General features: G+C 33.9%; 4 protein-coding genes and 1 long non-coding RNA gene across 5 annotated transcripts; 2 read left to right on the forward strand and 3 right to left on the reverse strand.

Moving 5' to 3' along the window:
* Positions 1 to 18: 18 nt before the first annotated feature.
* Positions 19 to 3,011, reverse strand: LOC131804278 (uncharacterized). Its single transcript, XR_009343045.1, has 2 exons — positions 1,905 to 3,011; positions 19 to 298 (listed from the first exon to the last, which is right to left on the reverse strand). It is a non-coding gene; the product is annotated as an uncharacterized LOC131804278 (long non-coding RNA).
* A 210-nt stretch (positions 3,012 to 3,221) lies between these two features.
* LOC131804264 (probable histone-lysine N-methyltransferase set-23) lies at positions 3,222 to 6,871 on the reverse strand. The gene is made up of 3 exons (XM_059126859.1): positions 6,283 to 6,871; positions 5,527 to 5,742; positions 3,222 to 3,483 (listed from the first exon to the last, which is right to left on the reverse strand). The coding sequence occupies exons 1-3, from the start codon at positions 6,743 to 6,745 to the stop codon at positions 3,326 to 3,328; spliced, it is 837 nt and encodes a 278-aa protein (XP_058982842.1). The 5' UTR covers positions 6,746 to 6,871; the 3' UTR covers positions 3,222 to 3,325.
* Positions 6,872 to 14,179: 7,308 nt separating this feature from the next.
* Positions 14,180 to 17,155, forward strand: LOC101899592 (centromere/kinetochore protein zw10). Its single transcript, XM_005185549.4, has 5 exons — positions 14,180 to 15,077; positions 15,134 to 15,757; positions 15,824 to 16,181; positions 16,235 to 16,497; positions 16,849 to 17,155. The coding sequence occupies exons 1-5, from the start codon at positions 14,409 to 14,411 to the stop codon at positions 17,059 to 17,061; spliced, it is 2,127 nt and encodes a 708-aa protein (XP_005185606.2). The 5' UTR covers positions 14,180 to 14,408; the 3' UTR covers positions 17,062 to 17,155.
* Positions 17,156 to 17,861: 706 nt separating this feature from the next.
* On the reverse strand, positions 17,862 to 18,887 carry LOC131804210 (lysophospholipase-like protein 1). The gene is given in 2 exon segments (XM_059126717.1): positions 17,862 to 18,719; positions 18,777 to 18,887. Coding segments are annotated over 2 exon segments (714 nt in total). The 5' UTR covers positions 18,853 to 18,887; the 3' UTR covers positions 17,862 to 18,081.
* A 2,381-nt stretch (positions 18,888 to 21,268) lies between these two features.
* LOC131804231 (cleavage stimulation factor subunit 2 tau variant-like) lies at positions 21,269 to 22,925 on the forward strand. Its single transcript, XM_059126802.1, has 4 exons — positions 21,269 to 21,461; positions 21,519 to 21,597; positions 21,661 to 22,084; positions 22,151 to 22,925. Exons 1-4 carry the CDS (start codon positions 21,404 to 21,406, stop codon positions 22,781 to 22,783), a joined length of 1,194 nt encoding a protein of 397 aa, XP_058982785.1. The 5' UTR covers positions 21,269 to 21,403; the 3' UTR covers positions 22,784 to 22,925.
* The last annotated feature ends 2,421 nt before the right edge of the window (positions 22,926 to 25,346 follow it).

Genomic DNA, 25,346 nt, shown 5'->3' on the forward strand with positions numbered 1-25,346 from the left:
CAAAAAAATGCTATAAAATTCCATTTCATTCAATTTTTTTATTTTCATTAAAATGTTAAATACTCAAACTAAAAGGCATAACAGCTAGGGTATATACGTTGTTGCTAACATACTAAACCGTTCATGTTTCAGATCTGTGTTTATATGTCCGCGTTGGGTAAAAAGCTTTCGCATACTTCAGATTTACATAGACATAGTATACGATCTTCAAAACTTGATTGTGGTGAGCACTTCCTCCCTTCATTATAGTGAAAACACAGTTCTTCCCCTGATTTAATGAAACGTTTGGCAAAAATTCCTGTAAAAATGTAAAAAAAAAATTGAAAGAATTGAATACATATGAATTTGGATTGTCGTCACTGCATATGGAAAATATTCCTTAAATTAGAATTTGAAATACAACTAAAGTTAAAGAATGCGCTGTTGCTTTTTAACAACTAATTCACTGGAAGACCTGCTGCTCCATTGTGTTCATCCGGAAAATATCCCAAAATGTTGCTATCGAAGATAAATAACAATTAAAAAAAATTATTTTTCCATAGTAGTTCTTTTTCCTAATTTAATTCAGTGTATGAACATCTACATGATGTTAGATGCTAATACATGAAAACCCAAGCTGTATTTTTTCTGAAACGCCTATTATTGAATTATATAAACGCAAATAATTTATTAAGTGGTTTCTAGTGCGGCTTTCGTGCTGATAGAAGTTCACCTCATTTACTGATGGGAGTAACGGGCATTATAAGAAGAAATTGAATGATCAAAACTCTCTCATTACTCTCTAGGAATTTCATTCAAATGCATGTCGTCCTATTACCTTTTATCTAGCAGTCGACTTAGGAATTCAGTTTCAAGCATTCTGACAGTAAGAATGAGTTAGAAGGCCCATCTGACTACAAATTTTGCTGCAAACTTCATCAAGTAAATATTCCATATTTTCTTGGTACTAATATATATTAAATGGTTTGCGCTGTTTATACCCAATTAAACGTGCAGGCCTTGATGGTAATATATGTTACCGATATATATGTTTTGGTGTGAGGCGAGATATGTTCTAAATACATCTTAATATAATACATACGTTGTATAAGCATTGTGGTTACACCTGAATTTGGATATTTCCTAAAAATTTTCATATAATTGAAAAGAATACACACATATACACAGCAACATTAGAGATGTTAAATCTAGCAAATAAAAAATTTGAAATAGATTGGTAGCTGCGGCTAACCTTGATTTCATTGTACCATATTTGTACCCTGATTACAGAAAAATATTTTTCCTGGGGGACATATTTAACACAGTAGTCGCATATTGGATCAGAAACGGATCTATTAAACAGATGTAGACCTTTCCAAAAAGTGGTCAAATTATTTAAAAATGATCCCGAAGTTATATCAAAATTAGTAATTTTTTGGACCCGGATTTTAAATAAAAACCCCCAAAAGTCCAAATGGGACCGAAAAGTCCCAGTCAACGCCCGCTCCTTAAAAAAGTAACAATTTTACTTAAAACAGTATCAAATTTAGAAAAACTTTGGTTCCCGTATCCGGTTTTGGACATACACAAAGGGGAAATCCTAAGCCACGACCAAAGGTAACCTACATAAAAAGTTGGTTAGTGAATTTAATTGTTATACTATTATCTCTGTATCCGAGGAAGATAAAGACATAATCTAACATTTGTAACAATGAAAACTTTATCGATTTTTTTTGATATCCGTTTACCCGGGTACGTCCACCCAAGAAAATGAAGATGTTTTAACCGGCATCGGGGTACAAATACCTACCTCCCCAAAAAAGAAATTAAAAAACATCCGAGAGTTTTTACTAAGCTAGATTTGTTCCTGACCTGTTCAAAGTGCTTGGTCAAAAGTTATGTTGACAGGTATTTTGGGTAATTACCTATATTTGGTATTGGCGAATCTACTCGTACACTAAATATCTGACAATTCGGATTGCAGCTATGATTTAAATATAGCCCAATATTTCCTCTTTTGGCCGGGTCCACAATTATTGTAAATCCCCCGTTGTTTGTTACATCAAGATGGGGACCATTAAGACTCTCCTTTAAGCAGAGCACATAATTCATTCGACCTTGTTTTTTGTTTTCATATATACGTTTCATTGCCTCTTCCCTTGTAAGAAGCTCACCGGCGTATTCACAAATGAAGGCCCCCCTTGGGATATCTCTGGTAGTAATGATTCCATAAGATTGATATTTCTTAGAAAATATTATTTTTAAATCTTTTCTGGGCCCATATTGCACCAATCTATTGCAACAGGTTTTTGTTTTGCAGGAACAAAGGGGAGTGCACTCGTACAATAAATCACTAAAATTATCCCTTGAAATCACGAGCTCCTTAGATTCCAAATCGGGCTCATAGGAACATCCATGAGTGCACAAATAATTATTACATTCTTTGCATGAGCATTTGTTTAATAAAAGTGTATTAAACAAATCCACTAATTGCTTCGATTCTGGACTTGAGCTTTGTAACGTATCCTCGCTCAACACATTTTCCAATATGTACTCCACTTCGGAATTGATATGTTCGTAATCATCAATAAAATTGTTTTCCATAACCAAATGCCAGCTATAGCATCAAAATGAATTTGTTACAATTTGTTTTTAAACTGCTTGCTGTGCTATGATTGTTGTACAATTGTACAATTTGTTTTTAAACTGCTTGCTGTGCTGTAATTGTTTGTTTATGTTTGCTATGCTAGGGATAGGTAAGTCGACTTCTGATTAATCGAATAATGGACCTTTAGTACTCAAAGGTTTGAAACTCGAACACGACTATGGACTTGGGTGAAACCGAGTACTCGACTATTCATACTCGATTTCAAATTCCGGTTCAACTTATGGTGGGACCATGGCAGAAGAATACAGGTAGATGCATCAACGCTTGGGAGCATTGACATGTCAAAAAAATTTAAATGTTTTTTCGAATATAAGTGGATTTTTTATATGGTTTCTTATACTACGTCATTCGGAGGCTATTATAATTCGCGTTTTTCAACAATTTTTACAAATTTAAATAATTTTCCATTCAACATTTTCAATTCCAAAATTTTTCTACCATGGGTGGGACTTACAGCATGGTAAAATTATATATATATATATATATATATATATATATATATATATATATATATATATATATATATATATTTGTCATGCAAAAAAATGCTATAAAATTCAATTTCATTCAATTTTTTTATTTTCATTCAAATGTTAAATACTCAAACTAAAAGGCATAACAGCTAGGGTATATACGTTGTTGCTAACATACTAAACCGTTCATGTTTCAGATCTGTGTTTATATGTCCGCGTTGGGTAAAAAGCTTTCGCATACTTCAGATTTACATAGACATAGTATACGATCTTCAAAACTTGATTGTGGTGAGCACTTCCTCCCTTCATTATAGTGAAAACACAGTTCTTCCCCTGATTTAATGAAACGTTTGGCAAAAATTCCTGTAAAAATGTAAAAAAAAAATTGAAAGAATTGAATACATATGAATTTGGATTGTCGTCACTGCATATGGAAAATATTCCTTAAATTAGAATTTGAAATACAACTAAAGTTAAAGAATGCGCTGTTGCTTTGTAACAACTAATTCACTGGAAGACCTGCTGCTCCATTGTGTTCATCCGGAAAATATCCCAAAATGTTGCTATCGAAGATAAATAACAATTAAAAAAAATTATTTTTCCATAGTAGTTCTTTTTCCTAATTTAATTCAGTGTATGAACATCTACATGATGTTAGATGCTAATACATGAAAACCCAAGCTGTATTTTTTCTGAAACGCCTATTATTGAATTATATAAACGCAAATAATTTATTAAGTGGTTTCTAGTGCGGCTTTCGTGCTGATAGAAGTTCACCTCATTTACTGATGGGAGTAACGGGCATTATAAGAAGAAATTGAATGATCAAAACTCTCTCATTACTCTCTAGGAATTTCATTCAAATGCATGTCGTCCTATTACCTTTTATCTAGCAGTCGACTTAGGAATTCAGTTTCAAGCATTCTGACAGTAAGAATGAGTTAGAAGGCCCATCTGACTACAAATTTTGCTGCAAACTTCATCAAGTAAATATTCCATATTTTCTTGGTACTAATATATTAAATGGTTTGCGCTGTTTATAACCAATTAAACGTGCAGGCCTTGATGGTGTACGAAGCATATTAATATTTTTTTTAAGTACCCTTTCTTTCTGTCTTTTTTTTAATTCCAATTCATAAATCAGGTATTTTACCTGATTTATCCAATTATATCGATATTGAAAAATTAAGTGCAATTCCAAAGCTATGTGAAAAATTTAAAACTGATATAATTTTATATGAAGTCCATTCCTTTTTGATGTCCGTACTAACATGATTTTCGGACGAGATTTTACACTATCACAAATCTTATTCAGTTCATATCCAAAATTGTGAAGGGCTTTATCAATTGTAAGCAAACTAATACAATCTATACAGATCTCAGTAAATCGTTTGATCCTGTCACTCACCAACTTGAATACATTATTATTGCTGATTGCTTCCTAATTAATAGGCAGGACACATTTAGTACTATTTGAGGATATTCTGCCAGAAATTCATCTTGTGCCTGTACTTTTTCCCTTGTTTGTAAACGATTTTCCGACTTTAATAATATATGTTACCGACATATATGTTTTGATGTGAGGCGAGATATGTTCTAAATACATCTTAATATAATACATACGTTGTATAAGCATTGTGGTTACACCTGAATTTGGATATTTCCTAAAAAATTTTCATATAATTGAAAAGAATACACAGCAACATTAGAGATGTTAAATCTAGCAAATAAAAAATTTGAAATAGATTGGTAGCTGCGGCTAACCTTGATTTCATTGTACCATATTTGTACCCTGATTACAGAAAAATATTTTTCCTTAGGGACATATTTAACCCAGTAGTCGCATACTGGATCAGAAGCGGATCTATTAAACCGATGTAGACCTTTCCAAAAAGTGGTCAAATTATTTAAAAATGATCCCGAAGTTATATCAAAATTAGCAATTTTTTGGACCCGGATTTTAAATAAAAACCCCCAAAAGTCCAAATGGGACCGAAAAGTCCCAGTCAACGCCCGCTCCTTAAAAAAGTAACAATTTTACTTAAAACAGTATCAAATTTAGAAAAACTTTGGTTCCCGTATCCGGTTTTGGACATACACAAAGGGGAAATCGTAAGCCACGACCAAAGGTAACCTACATAAAAAGTTTTAAAAGTTGTTAATGAATTTAATTGTTATACTATTATCTCTGTATCCGAAGAAGATAAAGACATATTCTAACATTTGTAACAATGAAAACTTTATCGATTTTTTTTTTTGATATCCGTCATCCGGGTACAAATACCTACCTCCCCAAAAAAGAAATTAAAAAACATCCGAGAGTTTTTATTAAGCTAGATTTGTTCCTGACCTGTTCAAAGTGCTTGGTCAAAAGTTATGTTGACAGGTAGGTTGACAGGTAATTACCTATTTTTGGTATTGGCGAATCTACTCGTACACTAAATATCTGACAATTCGGATTGCAGCTATGATTTAAATATCGCCCAATATTTCCTCTTTTGGCCGGGTCCACAATTATTGTAAATCCCCCGTTGTTTGTTACATCAAGATGGGGACCATTAAGACTCTCCTTTAAGCAGAGCACATAATTCATTCGACCTTGTTTTTTGTTTTCATATACACCTACACGGTAGATTGGTTCCAGAAGAAGCCGTGTAAAAAACCGTGTAAAAAAGACATTGATCTTATACAAAAATGGGTGATTTGTTCCTAATCTCTAAAACCTATTAAAATTAGTGAAAAACAAGAATTTTTATTTTTTTCTTTACCAAACACGTCTTATTGCATTAACAGTTCACAAAATATTAACACGTTTCAATTGCTCTGACCAGTAAATTTTATTGTATGCACATAGTGCTATTCACATTTGCTTTGACCAGTAAAAATTGTTTGTACGCGCTAAAGGGGAATTCACTTAAATCTTTAAGCTAGTGTTCGCAAACTATCGATGGTTTCAGACTTTTTTCTTTCATAAATACTTTTTTGTGATATGAACATACTTCGCAAAAATTAAATTTGACAAAAAATTTAAGTACATACAATTTCAAATCGTGCTAAATTGAATAAAATCGTGTAACTAAATTAAAAATATTCAATTTTCAAACCGTGTTATATCAAAACCGTGTACAAAAAGACCGTGTAAAAACAGACTTAGGTGTATACGTTTCATTGCCTCTTCCCTTGTAAGAAGCTCACCGGCGTATTCACAAATGAAGGCCCCCCTTGGGATATCTCTGGTAGTAATGATTCCATAAGATTGATATTTCTTAGAAAATATTATTTTTAAATCTTTTCTGGGCCCATATTGCACCAATCTATTGCAACAGGTTTTTGTTTTGCAGGAACAAAGGGACGTGCACTCGTACAATAAATCACTAAAATTATCCCTTGAAATCATGAGCTCCTTAGATTCCAAATCGGGCTCATAGGAACATCCATGAGTGCACAAATAATTATTACATTCTTTGCATGAGCATTTGTTTAATAAAAGTGTATTAAACAAATCCACTAATTGCTTCGATTCTGGACTTGAGCTTTGTAACGTATCCTCGCTCAACACATTTTCCAATATGTACTCCACTTCGGAATTGATATGTTCGTAATCATCAATAAAATTGTATTCCATAACCAAATGCCAGCTATAGCATCAAAATGAATTTATTACAATTTGTTTTTAAACTGCTTGCTGTGCTATGATTGTTTGTTTATGTTTGCTATGCTAGGGATAGGTAAGTCGACTTCTGATTAATCGAATAATGGACCTTTAGTACTCAAAGTTTTGAAACTCGAACGCGACTATGGACTTGGGTGAAACCGAGTACTCGACTATTCATACTCGATTTCAAATTCCGGTTCAACTTATGGTGGGACTTACAATATGGATCGATTGAAAGCTTATGGAAATTTTCTCCTCTGGGTATGTATTAGCACAAATTGTAGCATATTTACAAAAAGTGTCGAATTTAGAAACCTTTTGTTCGCGTTAGCCGGTGTCGGACGTACCCAGAGGAGAAAATCTCAAGCCCCGGCCAAAACTTTTGTTATTCCGACGACTGCTACGCGAAATAAACCCTTTTTTATTGAAAACATCATTTTAATGAACTGGTTAGAATCGGGTTATGCAGATGGAAAAACCCATATCTCTGGACCCGAAAAAGGTATTAGCACACATTGTAGCATTTTGGAAAGGTAAGAGTGTCAGCTATAATTTGGCATCAATTTTGTTGTCCCATCATGTGACCACTTGTTGGATAGGTATTTTCATAAGCTTTCCAACGATATCTATATGCCTATATCAGATAATTGGATCCGGGTCTAGTCGGGGTGTTGAACCCGGACTTTCGGGTCAAAAATCTGAGGTCCCAGGTCCGCCCCCAAGAAAAAATAGTTTCCCGGGATCAGGGAAAAATACCATTGGAAAAAATTTCGTAAAAATTGAAGAGTTTTTACTAAACTAGAGTTAATATATATATATATATATATATATATATATATATATATATATATATATATATATATATATATATATATATATATATATATATATATATATATATATATATATATATATATATATATATATATATATATATATACATATATATTATATATTTGATAATGAGATGTTGTCAAATTGCATACATATGATTGCATGGCATTACCTTCTTTGGTCTACCATGAGAAAATTCTTTGAAAGGAAGTGCGGCGAAATCCTTTCAGCTGTTTAACTATTAACATTCAAGTATACATATATGTCGTTTGTATAACGCCATAAGTTTTTCCATAAAGCTGAAAATATGGGAATAGCATAAGGTAGTGCAAACGTTCTCTCTGCTCTAGAATCTGCAGTGGAATTGTTTAATTCATATTAGAATTAACGACAAACGAACTAGTTCACAGGAAATACTCCGCCAAAGAAACATTCGGAACTATATGCAGCTCTTACCATGGTACAATAAAAAGGTAATGTAGAGCTCCCAGCTGATAACAATTTTTTTCTAAGTGTACCCGACTTCTGCCAATTTTGTGTATGTATTTGTTGTTTTGAAAAATAAAAACAAAATATTTCCAAAATCAATGAGTGGAAGAAACTTATATTGCGAGGCGCGCATTATTAATATTAATATTGATTTGCCATGGAATTGAAAGATCATATTTTTGATAGAACATCCAGGCATTTCTTTCATTTTTTGCACTATTTAACTCATTTTAGAAATGGACAAAAAGTATCAAGTAAATGAAAACAACTTTTTGCCTATAACTTTATAATTCTGAATAATTCTGACAGGAAGCGGGCATAGCCTCAGGGCATGGTATAATTATTACAGGTAACAGCAAGTCCCAGCTGTTTTGACTCTATAGTAATACTAGTGTCAAACCCGATATGACGTTTTGTGATTTAATTCCATTTCTTGATATACAATAGGTATACCCATTTTTGACATAAAATTTCACTATTTTTTGCCTAATAATAGAAAAAATCGGAAACTTTTTTGTGGTTAAGGAACATCGACACCACGTTAGATAATATATTCGTATATTTCATGTTTCCTAGAATTGCAAAATGTACAATACTTTATATATGTATGCTGTTTGGTTTCAACTTAAAAGGGATGTTACCTTTTCCACGATTTTCTAGTGATTGCTTGAAGTGTTGAGAGATTAGGGCCAACAGCTAACAACTATACATTCAGGGGAATGATATTAAATAAAAATAAAATTAAATATTTTAAGAAGTATTCTTCTGCATTTTCAATTTAATAATCCAAATTCCAAAAATGTATATTTTTGAAATTAAAATAATTTATCGAAAATTAATTATTTTGTATACATTTTTGGACACATAACTCTGACACTTCTATTACTTACAAAAATAAATTTGTATGTGGTTGTTGTTACGATTGTTGTACAACAACACTTGCTTTTACCTGTATTTTTCTACCATGGCCTCAGGGCTGAATTTCTGTAGTTTGACGAAGCTGTTCATTTCGAAAATTTTGAAAAAAGTGAATTTTAATTTTATCCTAACTTTGATAAGAACAGACCATTGTGTAAAATCAAGGAGGGATAGTTCCATATGAAAGGTATCATTGGAAAGCTGGCGAGGAGTACTTTCAGAAGCATCGAAAGTTGGACCCGGATTTTTTTATAAAACCCCAAAAAAGACGAAAAAGGGCCATTTAGGGGGCCAAGCCAAATTATTGCTGACAATGTTACCTTTCCAAAATGCTACAATTTGTGCCAATACCTTTTCTGGGTCCAGAGATATGGGTCTTTCCACGCGCATAACTTGATTCTAAACAGTTCATTAAAATTATGTTTTCAATAAACATTGGAATTAAAAAAGTATAAAATTTAAAAAACTTGGGTTCCCGTTAATCGGTGTGGGACATACCCTGAGGATAAAATCTCAAGCCCCGGCCGAATGCCGGCTATTTACAAAAAGTGTCAAATTTAGAAAACTTTGGTTCGCGTTATCCTGTGTGAGACATACCCAGAGGAGGAAATCTAAAGACCCGGCCGAAGGCCGTCTATTTACAACAACTGTTAAATTAAAAAAAAAAAACTCTAGTTTGCGTACCTGGTTGAAGTTATATGGGATCCATGGAGTGGACATTTCTGGCTCTTCAAGAACATTAACTTAAAAGAAATAATTATTTAATGTATTAAAAATTGATTAAAATTATCAGTACATAGTTATCCAGGATTTGTGCGGTTTGAGTCTTCGCTAGTTAAATTCATTTTTATCTTCACGCTCATCATCATAAAACTTTTCAAAATAAAAATAAAAAATAAGTCAGAAACGGCAAATAATAAAATTTCATTTAAATTTCATTTCATTTAAAGCGAACGTTTTACCAAGAGCAGTTGAGCCTTCTCCATTTCGAAGGCGATCTAAAATTTTAATCTTGGTTTCCAAAGAAATTGCCTTCTCTTTTAGTTTTTTATCTGGCATTTCCTTTTAGGGATACATAAAATATTTAACAAAATTAAAAAACATAAATAACTGAATAAATACAAAATATTTTTTGGCTTACCTTTTATCTTAATGCGTTAAAATTAAATTTAAATTTAAAAATTTAAGTACATAACATTTCAAATCGTGCTAAATGGAATAAAATCGTGTAAAAAAATTAAAAATATTCAATTTTCAAACCGTGTTATATCAAAACCGAGTACAAAAAGACCGTGTAAAAACAGACTTAGGTGTAATACAAACTGTTCAATCTTTCAATGGCATGACTAAACTGGTTAATAGCTTCATCGCGCGAGTCGCAATGTACGTGTCTTCCAATCATTGGTTTTGAAAATATTTTGTTATCATTTTTCAAAACAATAAATACATACACAAAATTGGCAGAAGTCGGGCGCACTTACAAAAAAAATATAATCATCTGGTAACTCTACCCTACCTTTTTATTGTACCATGTATGTATTTACCTTGAGTGATGAGAACTATATTTTACGACAGATCCAAAAGGATACATTTTTGAGTGCACCGAAGCTCGCAAAAATTGCTGAAATAGGATTTTGGAAAAGTATGTTACCCACAAACAATAAGAAATACACTGCATAAGTCGAATTGCAATTGAAGAAGAACTAGACCTAAACCGCTAATCAGTAAGCGAAATCAAGAAGTAAGATTGCAATTTGCCAAGGAGCACATATCAAACGATTTTTCATTATGGAAGAATGTGCTGTTCACGGAAGAGAGCAAGTTCAACCTTTTTGGTTCAGATGGCAGACCTTATGTACGGAGTAAGGCAAATGAAGCGCTATTTACCAAAAAATGTAAAGCCTACAATGAAGCACGGTGGTAGGCCAGTAATGGTGTGGTGTTAATTTCCACCCTCTGGACCTGGGGTATTGTATTTTATAGAGGGTATTATGGATCAGACTATGTACCTTAACATTTTGAAAGAAAGCTTGCCACTCTGTAAGGGAAAGATCGGCTTAGGCGAAGATTATTATTTTTATCAAGACAATGATCCTAAAAACAAGGGTTATAAATTGCGATCATGGATTCTATATAATTGTCCCCATGTCATGGATACACCAGCCCAGAGTCCAGACATAAACCCCATAGAGAATTTATGGAGCTATCCATGGAGCCAGCATATATATTGCAAAGAAGATTTGAAGAAAGATTTGTACAATTATTATATTAAATGAAAGCAAAGAATGTCGGAAATAGGATCAAATTTTAGAATAAGTTTAGATTTGTTCGAATTGATCACCTTTGACACGAATTATGGCCTTCAACGGCCAATGAAACCGTCATACGCTGCCCGAATTTTGCTCTGCGGTATTTTGGCCCATTCCCGGCCAAGCGCTTGCTTGAGGTGATCGACACTTTGGTATTTTATAGTGCACACCTTGCTTTCCAAAATACTCCAGACACAATAGTCCAACGGATTGGTATCCGGAGATTTTGGTGGTCATTGTACGCTGGAAATGAAGCGAGGAACCTCATTTGTAACCATTCTTGGGTGGTGCGTGCTGAGTGCGATGGTGATGAGTCCTGTTGGAATGTCCAAGGTCTGCGGCCAAAATGTTTGCGTGCCCTAGGCTTTAATACACCCTCCAGAATATTTTCACGATAATATTCGCCATTTATTCTGATGCCACGATCAAGAGCGACCATCGGCTGTTATAGCGGCCCATAAACAAAAAGAAATTGATTTTATATCAAATTAATATAATAATCTATAACTAAAAACAAGTAAGCAAAGGCTATAGCCGTGCGGTGCCGACTATGTGTAACGCTACAACACTACAATATGGTAGAAATCCCCTTATGTCCAAATCCATTTTGGAAGATTTCCCTTTGGAATTATGTCATAGAGCACAGCCCACATATTACCCTTAGCTTTCAATTGTGTGATCAGGAAAATTTTTGTGTTTTTGGTTAATTTGAACCAAGAAGTATCTCCAAAATTAGACTCATCTACATGACTTGCAAAATCAACATAAAAAAGACAGAAGTTCGCCATTTGAGCATTTTTTTAAGTTATTTCTTGCTTTTCGGTAGAATGGAAATGTTGGTATTTTTTCGCAGAAAAGTAGTAGTCCATTCTTCTCGCCTTCCTAAACTCTAACTTCATGAGAGATTTCGTGCCCTTTGGGGTCTATTTGTGACCTTTATAACGGATGCAAAATCAGTTGTTGGTCCATTTCAACCCCTAAATTTATATTGCAGACATCTTTAAAAACAATAGGCCTAGCCCTTCTGAGCCTAACCCTACCCTTATGAAAATTTTCGTGATGATCGGATGATAATTGCAGTCTGTATATAATAACCCCAACCTGTGTTTTAAAAAAATATTACAATACATACACATTGTATACATTTCGCTATATATATCCGATATATTTACTATCGACATCTACGTAACAGTCAGAATTGACCTTTTCGTCTATTTGTGATTTCGTCGGGATTAAAAATAATCGCGGTTTAATGGAAAATTTGAATTTTATTTAACATTGTTGGAAAGGAGTGTGCCAGCCCTAAGCTCTAGTCCCATGCTAACTTCGGCGTCGATATTTCAACCCCTAAATATTATGCGATCATCTCCAAAAGAAATAAGCTTCTATTCTGACCATAACCCCACTTCCATTTTCAATTTCGTGAGGATCGGGCCATAATTGCAATCTGTAGCGTGAGTACAACTTAACATGGACAGACGGACGGACATACATAGCTAGATCGAATCAGCTCGGCGAAATAGGAAAGTCCATATATAATTTCCTATGTGGGAAACCAATATTTCGAGCTGTTACATAATTTTTGGCTCAGTCAAACTTATAATACACCCAATACATAGTGTTGTAGGGTATAAAAATCGCATGCGATAAAATTTTTGACAAAAAAATATTCACTTTTTTATTGGTATATTTTTGCGCGATTTTCTTATATTTTATTCTTTTCTGGCAAGAGGCCATTCCAGATTGGTGGGAATTGTCAAAATCAGTCCAGCGGTTTGTGACTTATAAGCGAAATTTCTACCATCAATTTCTTGTACATACAGATTCTACTTAATTTGCGATGTTCCCGTAGCACTGTAACTGTCAGAAATAACATTTTAGTATATTTGTGATTTCACTGGTATTAAAAAAATTCTCGGTTTAGTGGAAATTTTCGTATTTTTTTACATAAAAGTTATGGTCTATTTTACCCGCTAAATATTGTCCAATGACCAAACAAAATATTAGGCTTCTGACCAGCCCTACACTCTAGCACCATGCTAAATTTCGCGTCTTGGTCTATAACTGCAACCTATAGAGCAGCTGCAAAATCAGGAACATATTCTGTTTTTGGTCCATTTCAACCTAACTAAAACTAAATATTTCTAAAACAAAGACTTAGGTCTTTATCTCCAAAAACAATAGGGTTTTACTCTGATCTTAACTCCACCTCCATTCTTCTCCAAAATTGTGAGGATCGGTCCATAATTGCGACCTGTAGAGTGATTACAATTCAACATGGACAGACGGAAGGACGAACATACAAAGCTAGATCGACTCAGCTCGGCGAGAAAGGAAGATCCATATATGCTTTCCAATATTTCGAGGTGTTACATAATTGTTGGCCAATCAAACTTATAATACCCCTAACACATAGTGTTGTATTTGTTTTGTGTTGTATTTTTAGGCGTTCCCCTATCGACTTACTATCTTCATATTACCCCCTACTACAGAGATTAGTGTTTTTCAATAAGAAACTGACAGATCGCTACAAATACAATGGATTAAGCACGACGAATAGAATTGGCTTTTTTGATTGGACGATTTTGGTGAAAAGCAAGCATTTTAAGTGTCGAACATTCTCCAGTAAATGAAAATCATGCTCATTTCCTGCCTTTCCCGAAAATCATCAGCTAATTATTCTTTCTCAAGTAGCATTTGAGAAGGGAAGTATTACAAAAAGTGTTAAAAATAGTAAAACTTTTTTTAAAAACAGGCCACACATGCAACAAAAAATTACACACAATATGTGTTCTTACAGATACGGTGGCAACACTGATCAGAAGAAATTAATCGTTGAGACGAAATTCGACTTACTTATCCCTTATACAATACAACCAAGGCTCTAACAAATTGAACAAATTGAATTGAGTTTTCACAGTTAGTTTCTTTGAAAAAATCACCTTAACTTCCAAGAGAGAAGTTACTGAAGAGAGAAAAATAAAAAAACATTGCCAAGTTACAACCCAAAAAACTATCAATTTTTTTTAAATCGTCGACGCAACCAACTCTCTTGTATATTAATAATAAAACTAAGTCTCAAAATGGTTACCATTGGGGAGCTCGGTAAAGATGATTTACACGGATTTTCAACGACAGAAAGTACTAAAAATAGCATTGTGCGAATTCTGGAACAGATACGGCGGTTTCAAAACCGCATAAGAAAACACATTGAGGACAACTACGTTAACTTTGTACCAAATTACACCGCTTCTGACGTGTACATAGACGAAGGCGAATCCTTGCTGCGGGAAACAGAGCATTTACTAAAAAATGTGGGAAGTGACGCCCGTATGGCACTAAATAGTGCCAATATAGAACTGACCCAATGCTTAGAAGAATTACGAGAAGTTGCAATGGGACTTAAATTATCACAACGTATTCTAAAAATAGACGACCTTTTCCAATGCTTGGAAGAGTCAAACGCTACGAAGGATTATTTAACGGCTTTGGATTTATTGGGAAAACTTAAGAGCTTAGTTTGCAGCGAAAACTCATCAGATGTAGATTTATTGTTCCAGAAATGTGAATGTTATGACACGATTAAAGTGCGGTATCATATCCAGGCAAACATACTACAGCAGAACCTACAGCAACGATTTGAAAGTTTGGTGCAATTTTCAGAAAAAGTATTTCCTTCTGCAAAAAGTGTAAATCTGCAAGTTTCCAAAGATGTAACGCAGTTGCAAGACACTGTTTTAGCTCTGTTCGAGGTGCGATTTTATAATTTATTCCGATGTACCCTATTAACATTTTCTTTTTATTGTAGGCGCGTTACAATCCCATGAAATTGTGTGACTTTCTTTTAGAAAACTGTTTAGAACCAATAATAACGAAGCCAGTTTCCGTCGAATATTGCACCGAAAAGGATGATTACTTTCAAATAAATATATCGTACTCAGTTAAGGCAGGCAATAAGACCCTGCGACCATCATATAAGCAAGTATTTATGTATGTCAAAATACTTTTTGAATGTTTGGCCAATATAAATATCGAGATTTCGACGAATAAATATGTGTTTGGAGTTATTGGAAATCATATTAAGGAGAAATTCATAAAACTGTTGGTCGAAGAGTGTTTGATGTATTCTATTCCTGACACGATGGATGAATATCAAGAGTCCACACTTCTCGATGATCTTCAAAAGTTTGAACAAATGTTAACTGACATATGTTTTTTGGATGCTGACAAAGATAGAGAACTAAAAGATTTTGGTGAAAAATTCAACTATCTATTTGAAGAGAGGTTCTCTGTAAAAATTTTAGAAAGTGCCCGAACCATTATGCAAAAAGATTTGCAGGATATGGTAATCGTTTGTGAAGGAATTAACGCGAAAGAAGTTGAAGATAATAAGTTTTTATTTCCCCAATGCATGATATCTAAAAGTACTTTGGTAAGTTATTACGAACAGGGTACAGAGTAAAATAATTTGTTTACTTATTTTTTTATATCAATGAAGGAATTGACAAAGTTAATGGAGCGAATATTACGCCAGCCTCCTAATTCCCATCATGAAACTGATGTAAATGACATTAATGCATCGAATATATTTCTGCCCATAATATCGACCATTGTTACTACCTACTGTTCTGATGTGCCTAAAATTCACGATAAGTTATTAGAAAGTATACCGCAACAATCAGTTCTATTCTACAATAACTGTATGTACCTAGCAAACTGGGTTGCGAAATACTCGGACGTGGGTATTCCAACGCATCCTGCATTGGTGAAAACGCTACAGTCAACCGGCCTGCGTTTATTTAAAGTTCAGGAGGCAAAACAGCAGAAAATCATTCAGGAAATTATGAAAAATCTAGGTAACTAGAGTTAGAAATTGGGATTCGTTTTTTACATCAACTTTTAATTTCAGACATCTCCGACACGCACTCGATTGGATCAGCGCCTTTAAAATTGGTCCGGCAATGCTTGCGACAAATGGAACTATTGAAAAATGTTTGGTTGTATGTTCTACCTGAAACAATATACAATAAAACATTTTCGTTTATTCTCAACGATTTCTTTCAAGATATAATTCGCAGAATTATATCCCTCGAAGACATATCTGCTGCAGTGGCGAGTGAACTGAGTGAACTCATCAGTGTAATTTTGGAAAGAGTGCCGGACTTATTCAAGGTATTTTATATGATTATGTCACTTACCAATGCCCGAAATATGTGTTCTATTTAAAGCACTTTGAAGCATTTCAAAAATCAATTTTTGGATGAAAAATTGCGCCATGCAAGCATTTTCAAGAAATGACCGGTGTGTTTTATTGTAAATTGAGGTATTTCGAAAAAGGTTCAAATCAAACTTGTTTTCGGAATTCAAATATTTCAATTCTAAAAATAGCGAAAAAGCTATATTTTCCATTTTTTCATGTTCTTAATCCTTACTTTCACATCTCTGACGACCATCATCATTATGAATTAATTATTAGCAGTTATTACTTGTATGTGTAACACGCAACTCTTTTTTTATTTTCAGGAAAAACACGAAGCTTTTCAAGTTTCATCTTGGATGAAATTACAGCAATTGCAAATGATTCTCAATGCATCTTTACAAGAAATTGTGGACCAGTGGTGTGATGGCGCCGGAATTTTAACAGCAAATTATAAAGCTGAAGAATTGCGACATCTAATTCGCGCCCTTTTTCAAAACACAGATCGACGGGCCAAAGCACTGTCAAGGATTGTTTAAAGTATAACAAAATGTTTTCCATTTTTAAGTAAACCAATTTTAATACAGTACACTTATACAACAGGCATATTAAAAAAAAAATCACTACATGTTATTTTCAAAAACGTTTTCTTTGAAACCTTAATTGTTTAGCAATTCCTATGGTATATGACGTTTTGTTGGAAATAATAGAATCTTCCAACCTCAATTGATTATCCATTAAATCAGGATAGTGAAAATACCATAGGTTCACATTTTTGAAAGCACCCCCATCGAGGAAAGTTGCAATTGTAAATTTGGAGTTTTCCATATTTTTCTCAATGTATCCGAAAACTTTATGCAAGGCGGTCTGTACTGATTGACCTTGTAATAAGCGTGCTACGACATACTTGTTGAATGTGTTTTTAAAGTTAAGAGAAATGCTAGGCCCAGTAGTGATTCTAAAGTCTTTAATCGATCTGTAGTCTTTAGGCAATGTGTTTAAGACAAGCATCAGAAATATCCTAGAAGATGTCCCATACCGACTCAGATGAATTTGGCGACATTGCCGTGGGCATATAGTGGGCGATACGGTTAAATGGGAGCTATACCAAAACGTGAGCCTACACAGACCATCTGCTATAGTGGTGGTTATCTATTGCGAGTTTTAAATTCCAAATTTGAAACCATTCTGTGGAAAAATGTGGCTTTAATAATGAAAATACCGTATAACTTGACCTTCATACTGAGAATTTACACATATGTGCAAAATTTTAGTCTTCTATTTCAATTTGTTCGAAAGATCTCATGATTGAAGTAGACAGCCAAATCAATTTAGAATATTATGTTAGCAAGCTTTTACATATATTTTGTAGGGTCTGAGGTTAGTATTTCGAGGATATTCTGCGTAGTATGATGCAGGGTACAAAAACTCTAGTTCGCACTATCGGTGATAGACATGCCTCAAAAGAGAGAATCTTTAGGTGGCTGAAGGTAGGTTAGTGAAGTTTCAAGTTTTTATTACAAAGTGACTTTATTTTATCTTTTGGTAGGTTATGTAGCTTAAGAGTCATTGGTAATGTTTTCGTCTGGTGGCAAGTTTGTTAATATCCATTTATGTAGCTGAAGTAATTCGCTTCGTTTCAATTCGTGATATGTGTTGGCCAAGGTAGTAAATGTTCCCTTCACTCCTAATTTAGTCAATTTATTGAAACTTGCCTGACCCCATTCTATCGGAACTAAAGGATCTCGATCACCATGAAACATTAGTAAATGTGGCAAATCAGTTGTTTTTGTTGCATGTTTCAAAAGAGAATCGTATACAACAGAGTCGTGGTTCAAAAACGACGAACAGGCAAATATTCCAGCTAGACCTGTGTTTAAATGAAAACCCGTATGTAAGGCTAACGCTCCACCCATGGAAAATCCACCAACAATGATGCGTTTCAAAGGAATCCCACTTGCAACTTCATTTTGTATTATCTAATGAATAGCACCGTAAATTCCTTCCATACTACTTCGGTTTTCTGGTGCACTTATTGATATAGAGTCACGATCGAACCACACATTTGATAGCTGACGTCCATTCGGAGTATACGGCTGTAGAGGTGCTGTTGGATATATAATTTTTATGTGATCAAACTCTAGATTACGTCCTAGTAGTAGACGGATCCACTCAATAAGGTTTGCTCCATTGTCACCTACAATGAAATTGTCGCTTTGATAAAAATGAATGGCATATTCTAAATCAATGTTACCAGAACCGTGCAAGAATATCACAGATGCACTATGGGTGCGACCAGCTTGCTGAATTTGATTACGAATTAAATTCATAATAGCCTAATCCTCTTTTAAAAATGTAAATAATAAAATTTAAAGCAAGGCAGATTTGTTAGGTACTCGCGTAAGCAAGATGATACAACAAAAAACAAATTGTATTGGTTCTAAGAACGTCAAAATTACTCATCCTATCTTGCAGGTATAAATAAACAAATTATAAAAATTTACATAAATAAATATGTATATAAACAATATAAATATATTTTTTACAAAATTAAATAAAGACATAATTTGACATTCATAATTTAATTTTTTTGATATATCATGGTACGGTCAGCTGCGATGATGCGGCTACCTAATACATTTGACTTGACTTAGTGTTGGACAACAATCGATGGGACTATCTTTTCTGAGCAAGTATCGATAAATAGATAAATACAGTCGAACAAATATTACGCAATGTTCTCATCATGGCAGAACTAATCATATGTTTACAACATTGTAGAACTAAGAAGGTAAAGTCATACATATGATTGTAAGTTTACATTTGACAACATCTCATTGTCAAAATCTGTATTCATAAATCCCATGGTAGAAGAATATAGGTAGACGCATCGACACAGCTGCTGGGACAATGAACTGTCAAACCAATTTTGGAATTGAAAATGTTGAATGAAAAATTATTTCAATTTTTGTAAAAATTGTTGAAAATCGCGAATTATAAGAGCCTCCGAATGACGTCGTATGAGAAAGCATATAAAATCTACTTATATTCGAAAAGACATTTAAAATATTTTGACATATCAATGTTCCCAAGCGTTGATGTATCTACCTGTATTTTTCTACCATGATAAATCCATTGTATACACACAAACTCAGAGATGGGAGCTGTCTTTTATGCATTGAAATTTGACATGGTAAATTACAGAAAATGCAGAGCTGCGAGTTTTAATTTGAAATGAGGTTACCTTAATTTCATTGTACCATGTGTTCTCATGTGTATTTGATCATCGTTGTTCGCTTTCAGAATAGCATTAATGATGTAATGTACTGAATTAAAGAAGTAGGAAAATTGTCCGGTCTGTCCAGAACCAGCAACTTATTACTATGTCTCAATTTAATTTAAAAATTTAGATTTCTTTTCGACCAAATATTTTATAATTCTTACGCATTTTAGAGGGTATAAAAGTCAAGGAAGAATATATTCTAAAACAGAGACTAAAGGTGTGGGTATATAAGGAGCTTGAAGTCTTCGCATGATATATTTTGTGACATATCATAACACGATGCCAGAGCCGTGTTTGAATATGACTAGTGTTTATAAATATAAATAAAAGAAGATATACAGAAAACTTGAATTGGGCAACCTTGGTATGGTTACAATTTCATGTAATCTTCCAAGAATATTTATTTGTTATTATAAAATAATAACAAAAGTAAATATGTATATGTAAAATATGTTCTTTTGAACACCTAGCTATGAGCCAAGCCTCATAAGCCAAGACTGATAAGTTTATGAATGGTTTAATTTTATTTTAAACAAGTATGCTATAACACTGGTAGAAGACTGCCCGAATTTGGCTTCAGTTTCAGTACAGAAAATTGTCAGCGAAAGATGTCGCTTTTATCCAGAATCCATGGTAAAATTAAGAAGGTAACGTCATGCAGTCATATGTTTGCAATTTTTTCAAAATTATACATTTGACAACAGCTCATTGTCAAAATTTATATTTACAACTCCATTGCATGCACACAAATCAGATATGGGAACCTGTTTTTATGCAGTGAAATTTGACAAAGTAAGTTACAGAAAACGCAGAGATGGGAATGCTTATTTGAAACGAATTTACCTTCTAAATTTTACCATGCATACAACGGCCTCACCCACTTTATGGTTTTTTTAAAGTTTAACAGTTAAGGGTGAAGGACGTGTGAATTCAGATACTTTTGTAAAAAATTGTTGGAGGGTTTTAAAAGTTCGCCGGCTTGTTTTATTTGTACACATTCCTATATTTCTATATGTTTCTAGGTCACAATAGACCAGCTGCTCTCTCCTTTTGCTGTCAAAACACATTATTGTTTTGTCTGTGTTTTTTCTTTTTGGTGGATTTCTCGCGATATTGACAGCCTGAACTCGCCCCCTGGCACAATAACAAAGTCTTCCTGGAAATTTTAATAATCAAATGTAATGTTTATTTTTTGTTCTGTGATTTAAATAATGCATTTTGACTTTACATTTTGTAGTAAGGGATCTTAACATTTATTTCTGAATGTTTTCTTAAACTACATCATTCAGAGGTATATAACAATCTTTTTTAACAGTATCATCTTATTTGAGTATATTCATTCTTAATTTTGAATTTCAAAAATGTTTTGACCAGCCATGTTGCTGCAACCTCAATAATTGTATAATAATAATACGCGTGCCTTGAAACGGACCAACCTCATGTATAAGTAGTGTTATTACTTTATATTGCATGCCATATAAGAAGAGGAAGGAACGCATCGCGATTACATTTCGGGCCTATACCTATAAAGAACATATTGTTTAATTTATCCTTGTTTTGATTGATTCCTCCAAGCAGTTTAGTAGAAAAAAAGTACAATGGGAGATAAAAACTCTGATCAGAGTATTATGGATAAATCCATGCGTTCAGTTTTTGGTTCGTAGACTTATTTTAAGCGAAATTACAAGTTTTATTTTGATCTTTTGTTTTTAGTTGGGAACATTCCTTACGAAGCGACTGAAGAAAAGTTGAAAGAGATCTTTAGCGAGGTTGGACCGGTTGTCTCTTTGAAGTAGGTGAAGCTTGTGCAAATAGTATAACGGTACACTTTTAAAATATTTTTTTTATATTTCAGGCTTGTTTTTGATCGGGAAAGTGGTAAACCCAAGGGCTTTGGTTTTTGTGAATACAAAGACCAGGAAACCGCATTGAGTGCCATGCGAAATCTAAACGGGTATGAAATTGGAGGAAGGACTCTGCGAGTTGATAATGCTTGTACAGAAAAGTCAAGAATGGAAATGCAACAATTGTTGCAAGGACCTCAAGTGGAAAATCCATATGGAGAGCACTGCGACCCCGACCAAGCGCCGGAAATTATAACGAAAACAGTAGCGTCGCTTCCACCAGAACAAATGTTTGAGTTAATGAAACAAATGAAATTGTGTATACAGAATAATCCATCAGAGGCTCGGCAGATGCTTATGTTAAATCCCCAACTGGCATATGCTTTACTGCAGGCCATGGTTGTAATGCGTATTGTCGATCCGCCCACAGCGTTGGTATGCAAACAAGAGCGTTATCATTATTCTTCACATACATATAATGAGTAAACTTTTTCTTTACAGGGTATGCTATTCAAAGCAAATCAAATGCCTCCCGTTTTAGGTGCTAAATCATCGGCTGGAGGTGTACCACCTGTAAATGCGATGCAACCGTCGTCAATAGTTCCTCCAACGCAAGTTAGTGCTACATCCCTGCCAGTACCAGGACCTAATTTTAACTCCATGCAGGGAAACGACATAGATCTAAGGGCTATGGCTAGCGTAAATTTGGGATCCCAACCGCAAATTGATCCTCGCATGGTTCGAACTATTGACCAAGATTTACGAAACATGCCAAATCCGGTTCCCCCTCCTCAAATGGACCATAGAAGCCAAAGACAAATGCAGCAACAACCAATTAGTACTCCACAAGTCCCATTCCCATCCGATCCCCGGCAGAGGCCTATGGATCCACGATTGAGGTCTGCTGGAACCTCTGGACTTTCACAGAGTGCTCAGCAAACTGCTCAGCAGCAATTACAAAATCGATTGGCCACAAATTGTGGCCTGCCGAATGACGCATCAGACCAAGAAAAAGCCGCTCTAATAATGCAAGTTTTACAGTTAACAGATGAACAAATTTCCCAACTACCTCCCGAACAGAGGGCTAGCATTCTTGTATTGAAAGAGCAGATCGCTAAAAGTACTCAGCGTTAACCGATCGCTGTCTTTTTTATACTATTAGAGAATTGTATTGGAATCATTTGGTACATAGAATCAAGGACTACAGATTAAGTATTTCAAATGAAATTTTCCGTATTGAAAATAATAAACAATTCCCAAAAAAATTTTGCTATAATCATGGTCAAGGATTTCTATTACAGGCGTAAGTTTTCGTTTTACTGCAGAACCCATATAGAAGATACTGTGAAGATGTTGACAAAAATTTCGATGTCTATTTTGGGGTTTTAGTCTTTATATTTTTTTCGTGTTTATGTGTTAACATTAATAAAAGTTTAAAAAATCTTTTTGAGATATGGAATAAACATATATTTTACGTGCCGAGGAAGCCGAAAAAGATAAATTTTTGTTTGGTGCGAAATATAGTTTGTTGAGTATTTAGCAATCATATTCGATTTTGTAAAGGAGCATACCTCTATTGTTTTGCCATGGATATACCCGTGGCAATATAATAGGATAACAGCAAGTACTGTTGCACAACAAAAGTAACTGTAACCATGGCTCAATCAGAAAGGTTGATCAGCTTCAATAAACTATGAAAAATGTTACCCTGTACCGGGGTTAAATGTCAAGCAGACTTAAATATGTAAAAATTAGTTTGGATTATTTTACATTGGAAAAAGAGTTGGGACTATTTCACAGAATTGAATCTAAGATAGTAAGATAATGCAGTTTTGCCCAAAATTATACAATTTGTTGCCTATTGACGCCGAAAACATGCATTTCTCATTTCTCCCATGGTACAATAAAAAGGTAAGGTAGAGCTACCAGCTGATTAAAATTCTTTTTATGTGTGCCCGACTTCTGCCAATTTTGTGTATGTATTTGTTGTTTTGAAAAATAAAAACAAAAACAATGATTGGAAGAAATTTATATTGCTAGGCGCGCATTAATAATATTAACGAGATTTGCCATGGAATTGAAAGATTGAACACTTAGGATCATATTTTTGAGAGAACATCCAGGCATTTCATTCATTTTTCGCACTATTTGACTCATTTTAGAAATGGACAAAAAGTATCAAGTAAATGAAAACAACCTGTTGCCTATAACTTTGAATAATTCTGACAGGAAGCGGGCATAGCCTCAGGGCATGGTATAATTATTACAGGTAACAGCAAGTCCCCGCTGATTTGACTCTATAGTAATACTAGTGTCAAACTCGATATGACGTTTTGTGATTTAATTCCATTTCTTGATATACAATAGGTATACCTTTTTTGATATAAAATTTCGCTGCAGGGCAATGCGAACATACTTTTTCCTAACAATACAAAAAATTGCCGTTTTACTTAACAAAACGTCAAAGTCGATGGTTTGGAAACCTTTTTTGCGGTTAAGGAACAGCGCCACTATGTTAGATAATATATTCGTATATTTCATGTTTCTTAAAATTGCAAAATGTAGAATACTTTATGTATGTATGTTGTTTGGTTGATGGGTTCAACTTGAAAGGGATGTTGCCTTTTCCACGATTTTCTAGCGATTGCTTGAATTGTTGAGAGATTAAAGCATTAAAATAAAATATTTTAAGAGCTATTCTTCTGCATTTTCAATTTAATAATCCAAATTCCAACAACGTATATTTTTTATTGAAAATTAATTATTTTGTTTACATTTTTGGCACATAACTCTGACACTTGTATTACGTACAAAAACTAATTTGTATGTGGTTGTTGTTACGATTGTTGTACAACAACACTTGCTGTTACCTGTATTATTCTACCATAATTTTGTGCATGTATTTATTGTTTTGAAAAATAAAACAGAAGATTTCCAAAACCAGTTATTGGAAGACACGTAGATTGCGGCTCACACATTAAAGCCATTAACCAGTTTGGCCATGAAATTGAAAGATTAAACAGTTTGGATCATATTTTTGAGGAAAAAGTCAGATATTTCATCCATTTTTCGCGCTATTTAACTCATTTTAAAAATGAGGAAAAATATGAAAAAAAAAAAATGAAAACAACGGGTCTAGCCTCAGGGCTGTATTTCTGTAGATTTACGAAGCTGTTCTACCTCCTCCTACCTCCTAAAACTGAGTTCGAAATAATTTCAAATTATTTTATTTTTTATTCAAAACAATACCACACATATGCAAACTGTGTATATGTTTTGATAGAATAGGGGCGCCAAAAAGAAAAAAATTGTATTTAGGAGCTTTGTTGTACCTTCTGTAATTGTGTCATGACTACAACCATGGTACAAAGAAATCAAGATAGGACACAGCTACCAATCAACTTTTGTTTTTTATACCCACCACCGTAGTATGGAGGGCATATTAAGTTTGTCATTTCGTTTGTAATATCTCGAAATATACATTGTAGACTCCACAAAGCATACATATTATTGATCAGCATACAATTCTATGTTGATTTAGCTGTGCCAGTCCGTCTGTTGAAATCTGATTTATTAAAATTTTACTCAGATATGTTTTAAGTCTGCAGGACTTGTGGTATTGCAAATGGGCTATAGAGCCTCCACATATCTAGTATAGCCTCCACATAACTGTGCCGACAGATCGAATGTTAATTTC

Source organism: Musca domestica, unplaced genomic scaffold, assembly GCF_030504385.1.
Source record: "Musca domestica strain aabys unplaced genomic scaffold, Musca_domestica.polishedcontigs.V.1.1 4, whole genome shotgun sequence".
Lineage (NCBI taxonomy): Eukaryota > Metazoa > Arthropoda > Insecta > Diptera > Muscidae > Musca > Musca domestica.